The sequence below is a fragment of the Gymnodraco acuticeps genome, unplaced genomic scaffold (assembly GCF_902827175.1).
Source record: "Gymnodraco acuticeps unplaced genomic scaffold, fGymAcu1.1, whole genome shotgun sequence".
Taxonomy (NCBI): Eukaryota; Metazoa; Chordata; class Actinopteri; order Perciformes; family Bathydraconidae; genus Gymnodraco; species Gymnodraco acuticeps.
This window is the reverse complement of record NW_022990502.1, coordinates 3067790-3085189: the sequence shown is the minus strand read 5'-3', so window position 1 is coordinate 3085189 and position 17400 is coordinate 3067790. Positions and strand designations below refer to the sequence as shown.

The following is a 17400-nucleotide window of genomic DNA, read 5'->3' as shown; positions in this document are numbered from 1 at the left end:
TTTTTAGGAAGGGAAAACACCAGTAAAAGGATGATGCAGTAAGTATGTGGTGGTGTGTTAGGACAAGACTGGCCAACCTGTAATGGAACAAAAAAACATTTAATGGAGTAAACACACTTTCTGATTCAAGACAGGTGTCGGCCTGCAGTGCTGTGATTGGATCAGGCCCTCCCTACATCCATGACCTGGTTAAACCATACAACCCATCAGTTCCTACTAGACATTGGTCAATAAAATACAAATAAAAACCTTCTCACTTCGGTAGCATTTTCAGTAGCACTCTCAATGGTCTGGCTAATTAAAAGCTAATGTAACTGCAGATTGCTGTTTTGACTTTGTACCTTCATAGTTGACTGCACTTATTGTAAGTAGCTTCGGATAAATCATCAGCTAAATGAAATGTAATTTATTGTAATATTCCTGTCTTTGATACCAACTGTATCAAAAGCTGATCCTCTATTGACAATCGTTATCAGAGGAGACCTATTTGTTTCATATATCCCCAACAGCTCATATCCTGCAGAGCTGTAATCATAACGTCACAACAAACAATGTTAAACACAGTGACATACAAATCATAGTAGTGGACATAATGACAAGAAAACATAGACAACACAATGATTAATGCTGCATGCTCTGTGTAATAGTAATGACACTAAAGTATTCATGTGTCACACTGGGGTCTTCTCAGACAAAACGGCTTCACAGTTGAACATTGTTTGGTCCCAGATTCCTCTAGGAGTGGAGTGTGTTACTGTAGGTTACATTCACAACATGATCGACCTTCTTTGAAGACAGTGTTCAAGGTACAAAACAATATAGGTTCCTGTGGGTCACATCTTATCTTGGCTTTTTCTTCAAGGAAAACAAAACACTGACTGCCTGAGAATATCCATATGTACCATATGTACAACTGTGGCGTGATATGAGGAAGGAATCTTGCATGGTAATAAAGTCGTATAGATAATTTGGTATATTTTCTTCAGATACAGAATACAATACACAGCAGGAATTATATAACAACATGGAACACTGAAAAACATGGTAAACAGGTGAAATTATTGAGGTATTGCATAATACAAAAATAATGTTTGTGCCTAGACTAAACTAAAATAGACTTGAATGGAACACTTTGATTCATGACATCTGGACCATAATGGACTTTATAAGAACAATCAATGTCAATATAGCAATTAGAACCAGACCGAACTGAAAATAAAGCATAAGGGATATTCGAGGACTGTAAATGCATGATTATGTAACTGAAGTTTAAATGGATGGTTCATTTCTCAACTGTTATCTCATGTCAAGGACTGTATGAATCATTTCAGCCAAAATCAGTTCTGATTCTTGGGCCTGATCCCACTGAACATGTGCTATCAGTTCAACTTTTTGGGATGAACTTTTTATTTGATATAAAGTGCAAATATTTCCTCAGTAAACACTGGGTTTAATATTGAATTTGATAAGGTTATAGAGGTCAGCGACCTGGGAATGTATTGTGGTGTTAAATTGATACCCCAGTTTGAGTCAGAACTGTCGAATTTCAGTATGAGTTGATCCAGCAAATACACACTGATTCATTAAATCACTGACAATTGTCATGAGCAGTTTCATGAAGGAACTATTTTCTTTCTCACTGTGCAGAAAGTTAGCTAAATACTGGTTGGGTATTTTATGTCGCGGAACATTTTGAGTTAACCAGAAGTGCTGAAATGCTAACTCAGTTGTGTTTTTTAGGACTCATTCCCGCACCACTATATAACTCTTGACCTACTCTTTAGCTGTTTGCCAGCAGCTGTACATCATTGTTCTGTCCACCTTCAGCAGGTCCTGCATGGTGTGGTGAGTTTCTGTGCCATGCCAGCTGGCAGCCTGTCAGAAGACTTACCTGGTAGTTTGAACTTTTCACAACTGAACCCACAGCTGCCCACACTGAAGTCACGTTCAGAGCAACAAGTGCAACATCTCTGCAACAATATTTAGGGCAGTGCAACATGTGTTGTAAGGCATTCAATAGGAACACAATAAGAAACTTCTAGCAGTATAGCATTTCTCAAAAAGACGCAACACAACAAAAATAATGATAATGAGAACATTACCAATCTGAAGTCGGTGTTTTGATCCCATCCCCTGCTGTCAACATATCGATTTGTTCTAAGGCAAAATACTTGACCCCAAACTGCTCCCGATGGCCAACGGTGTGGAAATGTTTGTGAATGTCAGTCTCCCTGAGGTGGCCCCTTGTTTGGCCTCTGTATGAATGTATGTTAACGCAGGGCCGGCCCTGACCAATTTGCAAGATTTTAGCTGGCGCACCCCGGTAGTGGCATGACCACCAAAACAGAAAGATGCCCCCGGGAAGACTTTTTTTTTTAAATATTGAAGTTAAAAGCATCAATCTGGTGCACTTTGAGAGCAACATGAAGAGATCTATGGATACATCTCTCAACACCCAGATGAAACAGAACTGTAAACAGATTTTCTTTTTCTTTATGGATATTTTACAAATCACTCCCCTTTCAAACTGTATTCTTGTTTATTAATAACAACTTTTTTGTACTGTCAGTATTTTATACCTGTTTTTCACCTATTCTCTTATTTTTTTATAACTATAATGATCATATAGAGGTGTGCCTTTACCTCACTGAGCTGAGGTTATCAGAGCCTCTCAGTCTTTCAGGAGAGAGCTCTCTAAAGCTCTCACCCCCGCGGCCGCTTACAATGTAAATTCCAATGTTAATAAAAGCACACAGAAGCTGTGTATGTTTTTTGGGAGTTTGATTTATTTTAAATGAATACAAATACAAATACAAAATAAATTAAAACCTATAATTGCACACTAAAACCATTATTTAAAAAAAAGAACAATTTCACATAAACCTTTTTACTGGGACTGGCAGTTCAACTTGATTTTGGGGGGGGGGGGGGGGTGTGCCATAGTTTATGGGCGCTGTACGCGTAGTTCTGTTAGTATAAGATAATAAGATGTACTTTGTTGATCCAAAATCGGGAAATTGTGTATTATGAAAAAAAAAATAATAATTATTTGTAATTTCTAACTTTTTTTTTTTTTTTTTTTCCGGCGCCCCCTATGGGTTGATGCGCCCTTAGCATTCGCCTATACTGCCTATGCCGAGGGCCGGCCCTGTGTTAACGGGTGAATGCTGACTAAAATGTAAATGTAAAAGTAAAAGGGCTTTGAAAGGTTGCAAAGAATGGAAACATGCTATTTAATTGCAGTACATTTACCACTAACATTAGTAGCATTATAAATAACCATGTCCTCATGAGTATAGTGTATGTTGTAAAATAACAAGGAAAGGAAAATGTTTAGGAAAAAACAAACATGTTTGAAACCCCCACTCCTCCCATCTCCACCTGTGAGGAGGTGAGGCAGGGTCAATGGTCAAATGGTCAAATCCTGCTCCATGTTGCTCCCAGCTGACCCACGTGACTGCCCCAATAAATACAGACACCCCCCCCCCCGCATCCCGTCCAGACGTCTTGTCATTATTATTAATCCACCCAGACCCGGCTCCAGGCTCCTCCCCCGCTCGTTAAAGGCCGGCTCTACGCGTCGGGGAGCCGCAGTCGCAGGCAGCCGTGTCCGAGGAGCTGTAGGCTGGACTTATGATCCTGACAGCCCGCAAACCAACATCTGAGCGTTCCTCTCTCAGTCCCCCCTCTCCATCCTGAAGCTCAGCTATGAAGACCATCCTCGCTGCGTACTCTGGCGCCCTCAAAGGTAAGAGCTCTGGAGAAGTGAACTGATTTACGGAGAGCAGATACACAGTCCTGTGAGGGTGACAGACACACATGTCCAAAATGCACTACCATAACACTGCATGTGATTTTAAAGGGGATTAGTCCTGAATATCACACTACCTAATGTATGTTGGTAAATGTTTGTGGTTGTGAATGCTGCTTCCAATAAAGTTAAAGAAACAGTGTTATGTGCATCCCAAGTTAGCATTTTCTCTGCAGTTAAAATAAAGTCTTGAATTCTTTCTTCGATAAAAGTTTAACCTGAAAGAGTTTCTTGTAAAGACTGGATTGTGTCCCCTTTTACTAACCTTGAAGTCGATTTTTCTTAATTGCATCGACATATAATATGCTGATTTTGCACTTTGTCACTGAACATACTGCTTTCAAGTCCAGAGTTGTATATGAACCCTATTTTGCATGTCTTTGCAGTACAATATTAGATATATATGACGGTTCAAATCATAGTTATTTGTGAATGTCCAACATATGAGTAAGGGATTCATGGGAGAAGTTTGAACTTTATAGACTTTTCCTGACTGTGGATTTTGTGCCTGGTTACTCAAATTAAATGGCTTTTCCTCATTGCATGCATGTATAATATGTTGGATTTGTGCTATGTGGTTGTTATTGCTTATTCTAACAAAGTCCAACAAACACAGTTTGATGTGCATCGCATTTTTTAATTTCTCTGCAGTGAAATATTGAAAATGTAAGTTAAATTGAGAAGCTTAAATGTTCGTGATTGTCCAACATATGACTAGGGGATCAAGTTTGAACTGAGAGCCTTTTCTGGTAAAGTACTACTGAAGATTTGCTCCTTCATCACTTACATTTAAATGGTTTTCTCTTTATGGCCAGTATGAACAATTTAACATGTATAGCTAAACATATCTCTCAGTGTTTTTGTTGGTGTTTCAGTATTATTTCATGCCAGACTTTAAAACATATGAACTTCTAAGCAGACTCTGCTGCTGTAGATGAGTCTATCAAGGCTGTTATCTTTAGCGAGTGGAACCATCTCTAAAGAAAGAGAAAGAAGCTGTTTTTGACTGAAGAGCCCATGCTCCACCTGTTGCTTCATCTACAGGACATGTCAGTGTGTGTTCCTCTCCGTCTGGTTAGCACATTGATCTGGCACCCAGTGGGACTGCTGTAAGCAGGCCGATTCAGCTGTGACCAGCATCCCGGCCAATTCTCCGGTCTCTCCCCATCAGCCACTGGCACACACCCACGCTTGTATAGCCTTTAAGCCATCATAGCATCATAGTTCACAGGTATTACCAGCAGCAGTCCAGTGTGGGTTATTTGCAGTGTTCACAGATGGGATTAGATGACCGTGTTTTACAGGAGGGAAGCTCTTCTTCTTATTGTCTGTCTGTGTGCGCACTTCACTAGCCTCAGCTGTTCTTAATGTGTCTTGTACTGTTCGCTCCATCTTCGCACACATATTCTGTAGCTTCATGGCTTTACTAGCATGGGCTGGTGACTGAAAACAGCTGGTGAGTAGAGGGCTGAAATGAGTATGGATGTAGGGCTGCTGTGTTGTGTGGAGGTCAATATTTAGTTTGATGTCCAGCTCTGGACAAATAGCATTACTAGGACTGTTACGACTGCATCGCTTATCCTTCTCATCTGCTTCTGTAACTGTGTCTTTAATAACCCGCCCAATTGGATATTAGTTTAGTTTATTTGTTTATAGTATCGTAGACAGTCCCCATTGATCAACTGTCACACAAAACAGTAAATGGGGCAGCTTTAGCAATCATTTATAATTCCAGCTGTTGTCCCTGGCCAGATGATAATATACACTCTTAAAATCACAATACATCAACAGCATTAGTTATAAAAAAGGACGAAAGACAAGTATTATTACATTTGATCATTTTGATACAACTCTTATTGCTACTGTCTCTTGTTTGGTCTCCAGGCACTGGCTCCAGCATCCTCTCTGCCCTGCAGGACCTGTCCGTGGCTTTTTGGCCCTGCAGATCCAAGATGGAAAAACATCTGCAGGTCATCTCTGTGCTGCAGTGGGTCCTCAGCTTCTTAGCCTTGGGTGAGCCAGTGTGTTTGTGTGTAGGCTCATTTTACTTAAGCCTTAGGAAAGTAAAGGAACATGGGAGACTTATCTTGTAGTCTCATTAGACTCATGTCAAGAAGGTCATATATCTGAGCTGCACACGGAGGATTCTGTGTCTGACTCCTGTACCTCTCAGCCTTCCACAGAATATCTAAGCCTTCAGTTAAACCTTTCATTTGTAGGTCATCTGCAAGAATGACATCTGTATTTAAACACTTGATGTCATCCTCTCTCCCAGGTGCTGCCTGCACTGTGCTGCTTATCTACATGTTCTGCACTGACTGCTGGCTGATTGCTGCCATGTACACCGCCTGGCTCATCATGGACTGGAACACCCCAAAACAAGGCAAGACATTTAAGATGACCATGACAAAAAAGATGATGCACAGTAGTCACATTCTACCCCTATACGAGGAAAGATGATGATGACATTTTAAAATATGTTTAGGCATGATCAGAATTGCACTGTTCTTTGTGTTAGATGCCAATAAGCAAATGCTAACAAGCCAGATTTAGCTTGTGAACATTGAACACATGCCGGTTAACCATTCCTATATTAGCATACTGACGTTAGCATTTTGCTAAATGTTGTTATGTTGTCAATGAATGGAAACTATTTTTGTAGACTGAAAAAGCATTATTCTAAACAGGTTACCCTGTGTGTTCATTTTATATATATTTTTTACATTTTTATAAACTAAATTATTTATGAATCAATTATTGCAGATGAATGCTAATGAAACACTTTAGCTGTAGTTTTGATGTAGTGAAGTGATTTCTAATCTGTAATGTCTTCTTTAGGTGGCAGGAGGTCCTCTTGGGTGAGGAACTGGACCGTGTGGACATATTTCCGGGACTACTTCCCAGTCAGGGTAGGCGACTCAGTTTCTTGGTGTACCATAGACTGCTAATTTATCATCTTAAAAACTCAAGATAACAGTAGCTGTATGAAGATGTTAGAAATCCAACCAGTAATGAAATTAACCATCAAAACATTTGTGCTCCCACGCAAAAAAGTGATCATGCTTAGGGTAGTCAGTACAGTATGATTTAGCCAGTTCATCGATTCCCAGCCATGCAAAGCTTTATCATTATAGATAAGCTTATCAGGGAGGATCGGTATCAGCTGCCGGCTACATGCTGTACCTCGTCCCGGTTGATTATGATGACTGCTTGACGTTGGTTGAGAGTTTTAGACTTTGTCCCACCTGATAGGCGAAGGAGCAGCGCTGAGCTTGTTTTGCCCTCAGGTGTTGCCCACTGCATATTCAGCCCCTCGCACGTCAACATCGACAGTGTGGGGGGGGGGGGGGGGGGGGGTGCATAACTCAGCAGTTGCTAAAGATCCAAAAGTCATGAGTAGAGCGAGTTTATAGGGGCGCCACATGATTCAGTCAGTTGTCATGGGATTTCTGCTTGAATCATCACTTTTGTTCAGACCAGAGCTGATTGAATTGATAAGTGGATTAACACACTTTGGTTATTCATTTAATATTTTGAATCAAGACAAAGTACCAATTATCCTCTGGTTCTAGCTTCTACACTGAAATGTTGTAAACTTTATGATATTGTCTCCTGGGAGATGGGGATAATTTGATTGGATTTTTGACGACATATTGTGGCATTTCATTGACGACACAATTGATCAATCATTGTGAGTTGCCCAATTACTGACAGATACTAAGTATATCTCACAACTGTGAATGCTATCACTGAAGGTTTGAGCCTCATAATGCTAATGAAACACAACCTGTGTGATTCCATCATGTTCTAACTTAATGTGTTGGGAATGAAGAGTTACTGACAATGTTTCAGAGAATAAAATCCCTTCCCAGCTGTTGATGAGTTTATCTACTGCACAGAGTTTTAAAAAAACAAAGAGAGTTACCGCAGGAGGAGGAATTTGAAGCCAGACTGTTTACATGTGACCTTTGTTCATGGCTTTGATTTGCACAGTATGTTCTTTATAGTCACTCTCTGTGGGTTGATGTGACCACTCTTTTTTTCACCCAGCCAGTTACAATGTGCGTTAAGTGATGAGAGCACAACAATGATCAGAATCAGAAGACTTTATTTATCAGGCGAGAAATTGGGTTTTGTGACAGTTGCTCCATTTTAGAATAAAATAATTGAAAAAATAATTGACAAAAGATAATTGAAATATAGCTACCAAGAAAAGAAGTTAAAGTGAGGATGTGCAATAAAAAGCAAAACAAATATATTGACATATACATAAGAAGTAAAATGTCCAATAAAATAAAGAAAAATATGTATATATATTTAAAAGTAAAAGCAAAATGTGCTCATTGTACCGTAATAAATTAACAACAAAAATAAATTAGTTTGACTTATGATCACCTTAACCTTACTTCAACCATGTTTGTCATCATAATGTTATAAATATAATAATAATACAAGAGACTTATATAGCGCTTTTATAAAAACTCAAAGACGCTTTGACAGAGAAGTAAGTAAGATACAAAGTCATTCATAATAATGATACTAATATGTCTTACTGTATGTAACCTTCATGTAACCTAAGACCTATCCAAAAGTGAAAAAGAGAAGTGAATTGAAGAGAACACACATGAATGAACCCGCCCTGCGACTGACAGACAGCAGGATATATCTGTGGGGCATCAATTGATTGCAGGGCAAGTGATCTCATCTATCATAACCATTTGGCTAGTGAGCTGGAAGCTATTTGGTCAAAGTCCAAAGCAGCCTTAAAAACAGAGTGAGGACTGTCTGCACCAACACTGGAAACAGAGTCTGTAATGTGTTGGTGCTCTGATGCAGTAACCTGCATATCTTTCTTTCACTATATGAAGTGTTACATGTTACCTTCACATCTGAGCATCAGGTGGAGTCCTGTGGCACTATGGAGATCTTTAATGTGATCTCTCTGCTAATGTGGTTATGCAACCTTCCTGTTTGACTAGCTACCAAGGCAGCTGTGTGTACACATTGTGACGAATCCAAGTCTACCGTGCACATCAGTTGGTTTCTTATGAATTCTGCAGTTTGACAAGTTCACCATGACAACAAGAGGTCAAAATATAGCTTAATGTTTAAAGTTGTATTTTATTGCTACCAATACAACATGTACACCATGTATAGTGGGTCAGGGTTTTACGAGTGTTCCTGAGCAGGCAGAGGAGAGCATGCTGGGGTCAGGCTGATAACACTGTCCTTGATCTACTATAACATTAGCTGTGCACCAAACTCATCCTACAAGTGGTTGTGACAATTTATTGATTAGGTGGAATGATAGATGGCAGTTACCGTGTTGTGTATTGTTGTGCTATTTCATATGTATATTGCATATTTCCTACCATATTTAAAAAAACGGACATATTGTGTGTAGGAGGGTTACAGACAGGAGCACACGGCTGATTTTATTATTTATCACATTTTTAATTGAACATACTATAGTGCAGTGCTGCTTATATGTAAACTAGCATGCTTTAATCATTTAATATGTTATAGTTATTTTCAATCAGGTTTATATTTCTGTATATTATTCTTATCGTCTTTTTTAAAGGGTCATTCTTACTTAATAATAATATAACAAACAAACAAAAATAAATAAACAATAATAATAATAACATGTTCTTCCATTTTAGAGCCCAAGCGATGATGGTAGAAAAACATGGACAGATTAATCAATAACGATAATAATAATCCTTGGTTGTAGCATAATTACCTTTTTAGCAAATAATGGTAAGGTGTGTTGATTTATCGTAAAATAAATCAACTTTAAGGATTATAATGAAATAAGAATAAAACATGTGGCACAAAACAATGATACAAAGAGATCTACACGGACAAAAAGATCCAGGAACAAAATCAACCGGGCAAAAACCTCTAAAGATGATGTGAGAACATGGTGTAGTTTATAGTGTAAATAATAATAAGTATTAGTAGAGAAAGGCCCACAGCTTCTGTCCCTTTCAGCCATATTGGCCAGGAACATGACATCTCTCTGGTCAGATGGTCCCGGTCTAGCAGGGATAGAAGGAGCCTCACACTGCTCCTCTTTGTGCTTTTCTCCTCCAGCTCATTAAAACCCACAACCTGCTGCCCAACCGGAACTACATCTTTGGCTACCATCCCCACGGGATTTTCTGCTTTGGTGCTTTCTGCAATTTTGGGACCGAGGCTACAGGCTTCTCTAAGAAATTCCCGGGCATCAAGCCCTCCCTGGCCACCCTGGCAGGAAACTTCTGCATGCCCGTGCTGCGAGACTACCTGATGTCTGGAGGTGAGAGGAAGTGGAGAGTGCTGGAGTGTGTTCTTCTTAAAGTCTGATACTGATAAGTGTATCTGGGAGAGAGCGGACCTTTGTCCTGTTGCGCAGCTGGAATGGTTCTGTTTACCTGGATTTGCTGATTTGACTGATTGATAGAGAGTTAACTGTTCTGTTCTTCAGGGCTGTTTGCGCTTCAGCTTTACTCATAGATACTGTACATACACTCAGAGGTTACTGAAGGTCATTGCACATTGGACATTGTTGTTTCCAAAAGCTTCTATGCCTTCGTATAATTGTTTTGTGTTATGTTGTATTTAAGGAATGTTATTTGAGCTGCAATACAGTAGGTCAGATTTTGAACATCGCTTTGTTTTCAACATGCTTAGCTTAATTAGTTTCATTTTATTTTGGTGGTACTGCCGTCACAATATTTATTTTTCACCAAACTATTATCAAGACAAAAATAATTCACAAAAACTATATTGCAATGTTTATGAACATGTAAAAACGCATTCTAATACTTTCTTTATTGTGCGTTATTTGTCCAGGAAATTAATTGCTCTCAAAATTCTTTAGGACAAAGAGAGAACATAACAAATCAGCAGGAATCATTTAAGCAGTGCTGGGATATCAAAATTACATTTTTTAATTCTCACACTTATTAGCAATACTGGCATATCCTTACACCCTTAGTGCTAGACGTGTGGGCTTTGCTGCATATGAATGCATTAAGTAGTGATGGTGAGATGAAGCCTTATGAAGCTTTGAAGCTTTCCAGCCAATTGGTTGGCAAAAGGGTTCATCTCATGAGGCTTCATCATGGGCTTCATTTGAACACAACCCTGTTGGTCAAAGTGTGTAAAACAGGCAGACTGGACATCTCAACAGTGTGCTCTATCTCATACCGAGTTCCCATTGAGTAAAGCCTTAGAATAACTCTAAACAACGAACATTAAATCATATTTTCATGTTAACAATATTGTATTTATTCCAGTTGAATGATTGTGATTGAAAATCCTAAGGAGGCTGGTAAACATTGCAAAGAGGGATTTGTATTTCTTAATAATATTCATAAACTTAACCATGTTGTAGCCTGAGAAAGGCTAAACCATATCAAAGAATACATTATTAACTACATTATCTCATTTAGCTGTAGCTTTTATAAACAACAAAAAATACGTATTGTTCAGTCGTTGAACCAGGGACCCTGCGGTCACGAGTCAACTGCTTTCCAGCTGAGCCACAGCACACACACTGAATCTCCTTGAAAACACTGCAACATATTTATTCATGTTTTTATTCCTACATTTATTTATGCTTGTATCTATTTATACTTATGACATGTTCCAACCTCTATATGAGTGAGGGTCTGAGCTCTCTTGATTCCATCGTGTCACCGGGCCCGGGTACAGGAGGGGTAATATGGTTCTTATTATACATCCATAAGTATTATGAGCGTTGTGGTTCAACCGATCTGAATGGCTTCGTGAAGCAGTCACGTGGTATCGACAGGCAGCGAGGCGATCATTTGTTATCGATGACGTCACTGGCACAAAACGATACAAGCCTCGATACAAGGTTCACAAAAAGCTTCTGGGATTACTCGACACACGCTCCGAAGCCTCGGCGCAATACGTAACATCACTAGCATTAAGAACAATTCAAGTCCAAAAAAGACTGAGAATGATAATATCTTTATACATTTTTTAAAGGGGTCCAATAGGAATACATAGACAAGTCAGTGTATTTTCCCCTGCAATACTTCTTTACCACTTTTAATCATCTTTCCACATGTTGTTGTCCCTCTCAGGTATCTGTCCAGTGAACAAGAACTCCATTGACTATCTGCTGTCTCGTAACGGGACGGGGAACGCTGTGGTCATCGTTGTTGGAGGAGCAGCGGAGTCTCTGCAGTGTGCACCGGGCGTTAACGCCGTCACCCTGAAGAACCGCAAAGGCTTTGTGAGGCTGGCCCTGCAGAAAGGGTGAGACAAACAAGCACACGCTCAGTTAACCAACCACAGCCGGGACCAAATCGGAACTGAACGTGAAAATGTCAGCATTCTCTGGGCTGTAGTGACTCAGTGGAATGAACATTTTAAAAGAGTATTACTCCCAGAAGGGTTAAATGAGCCTCAGCAAATCTTTTATGAATGTGCAGTGTTGTGCTACGTAAAGCTTAGAGCTGCTGGTGGCCTTCAGAAGGGTCAGACTGGTGAGATAGCCTTAACCTCCATCATGCATTCATATCTATAACAAACTGTTCTATAAAAGGACATGTTGTTGTCCTATTAGCCCCAAAAAGCCTTGTTATTTGGCTTTTCACCAAATAAGCTTAGAACATACTAAGAGAGTTGTGCAATAATGCACAACTTTATTCATAACAGCTACTGTAAGTTAGCATTCCAGCTGAAATAAGCCTCGGAAGTGAATTGAGTTACCTTTGGGTTAACTTTCTGGGTCTTTAGCTTGGCTTTGATGCTTATAGAACAGAGATTTAAACTGCTGATTAAGTTCACTTAAGTTGCATTGCACTGTAAATGTTGTAAATAGTTGTAATGATGTATTATCACAAATGTATCTAAAGGCACTTTATCAGAAGTAGATGGAATGAGATATTTTCTGGTTGCTAAACATCTATTTTCTGCTCAACAACATTTTGTTTTTTTTGGGACATTTCGATTTTTGGTTTGTAAACTTCTGATTAGTTTCATCTTTAAACAACTTTAATGCAACAGTGTGAGTGTGCATACAGCTCCCAGGATAAGTAACATTTGATGAAGAGTTGTGAGTTCACTTTGAATGTCTTTAAAAAGTCATACAACAAAAAGGTTGGGACCTACTAAATTAAGTAATCAAGCTTCATGAAAAACGTCCACAAATATTTACATTGAGCAGTAATTAAGTTAGGAGTTCCAAAAGTTTAACGGTGCAAAAGCTTCTTTTGAAATGTTTGAGCAACTGATCACATTTTACATCTGAAGCTTGGCTACAGATCAAGGTACATTTATTTTCAAGGCAACAGCAAGTGATTACATGAACCTTATCGTACCTGCTTACCCAACAAGACCTTGGCTGTTCACCAACAATAACTCTGAATTTACAGTGGATGCACGCAAACATGAGAAATGTCTGTGATTTTGCAAACTGGAAACTACAGAAGACTCAGAGTACATGACTGAATCATGATCACCACAACAAATACTTTTTTGGATGATTTTGTTCTTCTCTGTGCCTGTCAGTGATGTAGAGACGTGCATATTAAAAATACAACATCCAGTTCTGATGGTTATCACAGATGAACATTGATTTAAAGGAAGACTTCAAGTGCCAAAATAGTTTTCAAAGCCAATAGATTTACATATTATATACAGTATATATATACAGACTGTTCAAGATTTAAGATTCAAAGGCTTTATGGTCATATGCACAGCAGCAGCTACAGTGTAGGAGATCTTAAGTCCCAGGCTCCTCCAACAATGCAACATAATATAAATATATATATATATATAAGACATAAAACAATAAAACACATTTAAAAACAATACAATAGTGCAAGAAGAAACAGAGTTGAATAAAATAGTGCAGATTATGTTGCAAGACCAATGTGCAACTAATGCAGGAGAAGTAAACTATATACATGTCAAATAAATGACAATAAGCTGAATATTGCAGAGAATGTTGTAAGTGACCAAGTAAATGCAGGGAATATGATATATACAAATAAAAAATGTAGGTCAAATAAATAATGGCATAACACGTTTAAAAAAGTCCTTTTAGGGTAATAGTCGTTTAATAGCTTTTTTGTCTTTATTTTTTATATTTATAAAGTCTCTACCACTAAACCCTTTTTTAATGTTTATTCAATATTACATTTTTTGTTGATTTTAGATGTTTAAAATCTACAACCCCACTTTCTTTTTTTTGAGAGTACATGTAGGGACAATGGTTAAGTCCTCCTCTGTGTCTCCTCAGGTCCGACCTGGTTCCCGTGTATTCCTTCGGAGAGAACGATGTCTACAAGCAGGTGATCTTCGAGGAGGGGACCTACTGGAGATATCTTCAAAAGAAATTGCAGAAGATCTTAGGCTTTGCCCCGTGCCTCTTCCATGGATGTGGCCTGTTCTTTGGTGACTCCTGTGGCATCGTGCCTTATGGCAAGCCTATCACCACCATAGGTAGGTTTGTCTACTAATGTTTGGTTAAAGGGAATCACAACTTGTTGCAAAGTGTCCACAAACTCTGCGATTTTTGTACATTACAGTTGACAGTTTAACAGACGGGACAAAGTCGATATTTGCTATGTGTGACTTCGAGGCTGTATTTATGGTTCTGAGAATTTCAACTGTACTTTGTCTGATGAACGCATTGTTTTAATCCTCTCCTCTTCTGTTATAGTTGGGGAGCCAATCACAGTGCCAAAAATTGAGGATCCAACTGACGAGATGGTGGATCTGTACCATACAATGTACATCAAGTCTCTCCAGTGCCTTTTTGACAAGTACAAGACCCGCTCTGGCCTGAAAGAGAGCGACGTCCTGTACATCCAGTGAAAAGGGTGGGGTCTATGTTGAACGTCTGAACTGTGACCGCACCTTTCAAGCCCCTCCTGCACATTTCCCCAACCCATCCCCATCATATCTTGGTGCCTCTTTTTTTATATCTCTGGACTGCAAATTACATGTTTGCTATAGAAACCTTTGCTCTCTGCGTGGATTCACACAAATAGGAATGCTTGCTTCTCAGGAAATGGCAGGTTAGAAGGACAGTCACCTCTCTTTGCTGCTGTTATCAGGTTAAGCATCTTGGTTGGACATCAAATCCCACATCAAAAAGCGTGCCAATGTTTCTATTATCATGCTCAATAAAGGCATCATGTGTGGGCTGTCTTATCACTGCAGAGGGGGCGGAGTTCCACTAGATGGAGCTAGAGTCACACGCAGGACTTGAGAGAAGTGCCAACGCTTTTGCTGAGTTGCACTCATGCAGCCATATCATTCTCCCTCTGCTCTTTCAGATCATGTTATATACGAAATGCACAACCAATGCAAATGGAAGATACCACTTTATTATTGGGATCATAAACCCACATTTTAATTGAGCCAAAGACGTCTGCTGTCCCCACACAGGAATGTACTTCACATGTATGAAAGCCACCGGTGAAGGAGTTCTGCAGGGTGGATTTATATTGTGAGTGCACAGTACGATTGTATAATGCCATGAAGTATTAATTGTATTCTGTAGAGTGGAAGAAACTTTAGAGTTTGTCCCTCAATGGATATTTCTGATGCACTTTTTGTATTGCTGATTACCTTCTGAGGTTTTTGTGCCTTTTGATATGATATTCTTCCAAGACAGTCAACATGCTGGCTTGATTTCCCTTTTTTGTCCCACTGTTGTCCAGGTCTGGATGGCTTTGTGTTGTGTATGCAACAAAAAACTCATGTTGCATATCCAACGGAAGCGATTGTTGGTTAAAATCCTGCATGTTGGATGATTCCACTGTACAGTGAATCACTTTGTAACCGTGCCATGGGTGATAATTGAAAAGAAAGGGATTAAAAGAGTGTTAATACAAGCATTATGATATGTTAGAGGGTGTCACTAATACTTTTTTTTTAAATAAGAGTGTATATAAGAAAATAATATATATCCTGGAAATTATCTAAGTAAGCTTGTGTCATGTTGTACACAAAGATGAGCAGTACATGCTAAGATTGTGATTTGAAGAGAAGCTTATTCTGGTTTCACCATTGTGCCTTCTTATAAAGAGCAGTGTAATCAATGTGCAGGAAAATTGCAAAAAATAAATAGGCCTGTCAATTTGATGAATGGCATCATTTGTCTGCTGATATTTAAATTAAACTTTTGTATGTTTTGAGAAGAAGATGTGTGTGTTTGTCTGTCTTGTTTTTGGAAACATTGACCCAATTCTCATATATTTACATATTTTATCAAATTTACCTCGAGACAATCCATTATTTGATTATGACCACTGTGGAAACTCAAAATAAGCCCTAACCATACAAATGCTGCCAAAAGCTGTCAGGCTAAGACATGTATATCAGATCATCTGACAGAATCATATATACAGTATTTGACTGCACAGCAATTTTATTGACTGGCTCAAGGGTTTGACAATTCAAGAATAACAGGCATTGTTGGAAGACGCTTTAGTATAAATAAACTTGCCTTGCCTTGCCTTAGTGCCTTATTTCCCCTTATTATAAGAAATCTGAGCAATGAGCTGCCAACAAATAAATGAAACCCTATGGAAATCTGTGATGTAGGCTGTTAAAGCATATTTAATTATCAAACATAATTTACCTACATTTGATTGATTTTGCTAACACAACTTATGAGGCATTATACCTCACCTCTAGTGAGGGGCCAGCCCTTTGTATGTTATTCTGTATGTGGCCCTCAGTGAAAACATATAGAAAATGTTGTGTCAATATGATTGGAATATTGATGTTTTTTAATATGTTTATATTGTACACCAACAAGCCAATTTAGCTTGCAGGGTCTATTTCATATACACAGAACAGAGCATTCTTAATTTCAGAAATGATCACCTTTTGTGAATCCATGACCTTGTGGAGAAAGACCTCCATGTGTCTCATGCTTCCCCCTGATGGTTGATCAATAATTTGCAACCAGGATGATCAAGGCTTACACAAACCCTTCACATGGCCTATAGAGAGGCGAAGTCCTTCCCTTTCCGGTGGACCTCCATGGGACCTTATTTCGGAAAAATTATGTATTGAAGTCAATTAGCCGCTTTCACACTTTGAGTACTTTGCCGTAGTTAGTTCCCAGCACTTAGTTCCAACTTCCCAGCACTTAGTACCCCCATGGAACTAAGAGCCGATCGCGTTCACACCGGAATAAGTCCCTGAGGGAAGATTACGCAAATGAGCCGCTGACGTCACTTCTTCTTCTTCTGCTTTGGGTTTACTGGCAGGCTGCAAACAACTTCACGGCGTATACTGCCACCCGAAGTCCCGGCCGGAAGTCCCCGGAGCGATTTACTTCCGAGTAAATCGCCAGAACACCGACACCTCCTCATCACTCCGCCGTTTTTTTTGCCATAAATTAGTCTCTCTCCGTTGGTACGCGGGGCTAATGCTAATAATGCTAATGCCAGCAACACAACGGCGGCTTCACAAAACTTTTCAGAGTTTTACGGGGCGTGGTTTGCAATTCACCCAGCCAATCAGAAATTGGAACTTTTTTCTCCTCAGGAAAGTACCACCTCTGTAGCAGGCACTAAAAAGGGGGGAAAAGTTCTCATGAACTA

At 39.2% G+C, this 17400-nt stretch overlaps 1 protein-coding gene across 1 annotated transcript; it reads left to right on the top strand.

Moving 5' to 3' along the window:
* Positions 1 to 3492: 3492 nt before the first annotated feature.
* Positions 3493 to 15987, top strand: dgat2 (diacylglycerol O-acyltransferase 2). The gene is made up of 8 exons (XM_034226847.1): positions 3493 to 3748; positions 5696 to 5824; positions 6087 to 6194; positions 6650 to 6720; positions 9908 to 10112; positions 11911 to 12085; positions 14076 to 14278; positions 14499 to 15987. The coding sequence occupies exons 1-8, from the start codon at positions 3709 to 3711 to the stop codon at positions 14651 to 14653; spliced, it is 1086 nt and encodes a 361-aa protein (XP_034082738.1). The 5' UTR covers positions 3493 to 3708; the 3' UTR covers positions 14654 to 15987.
* The last annotated feature ends 1413 nt before the right edge of the window (positions 15988 to 17400 follow it).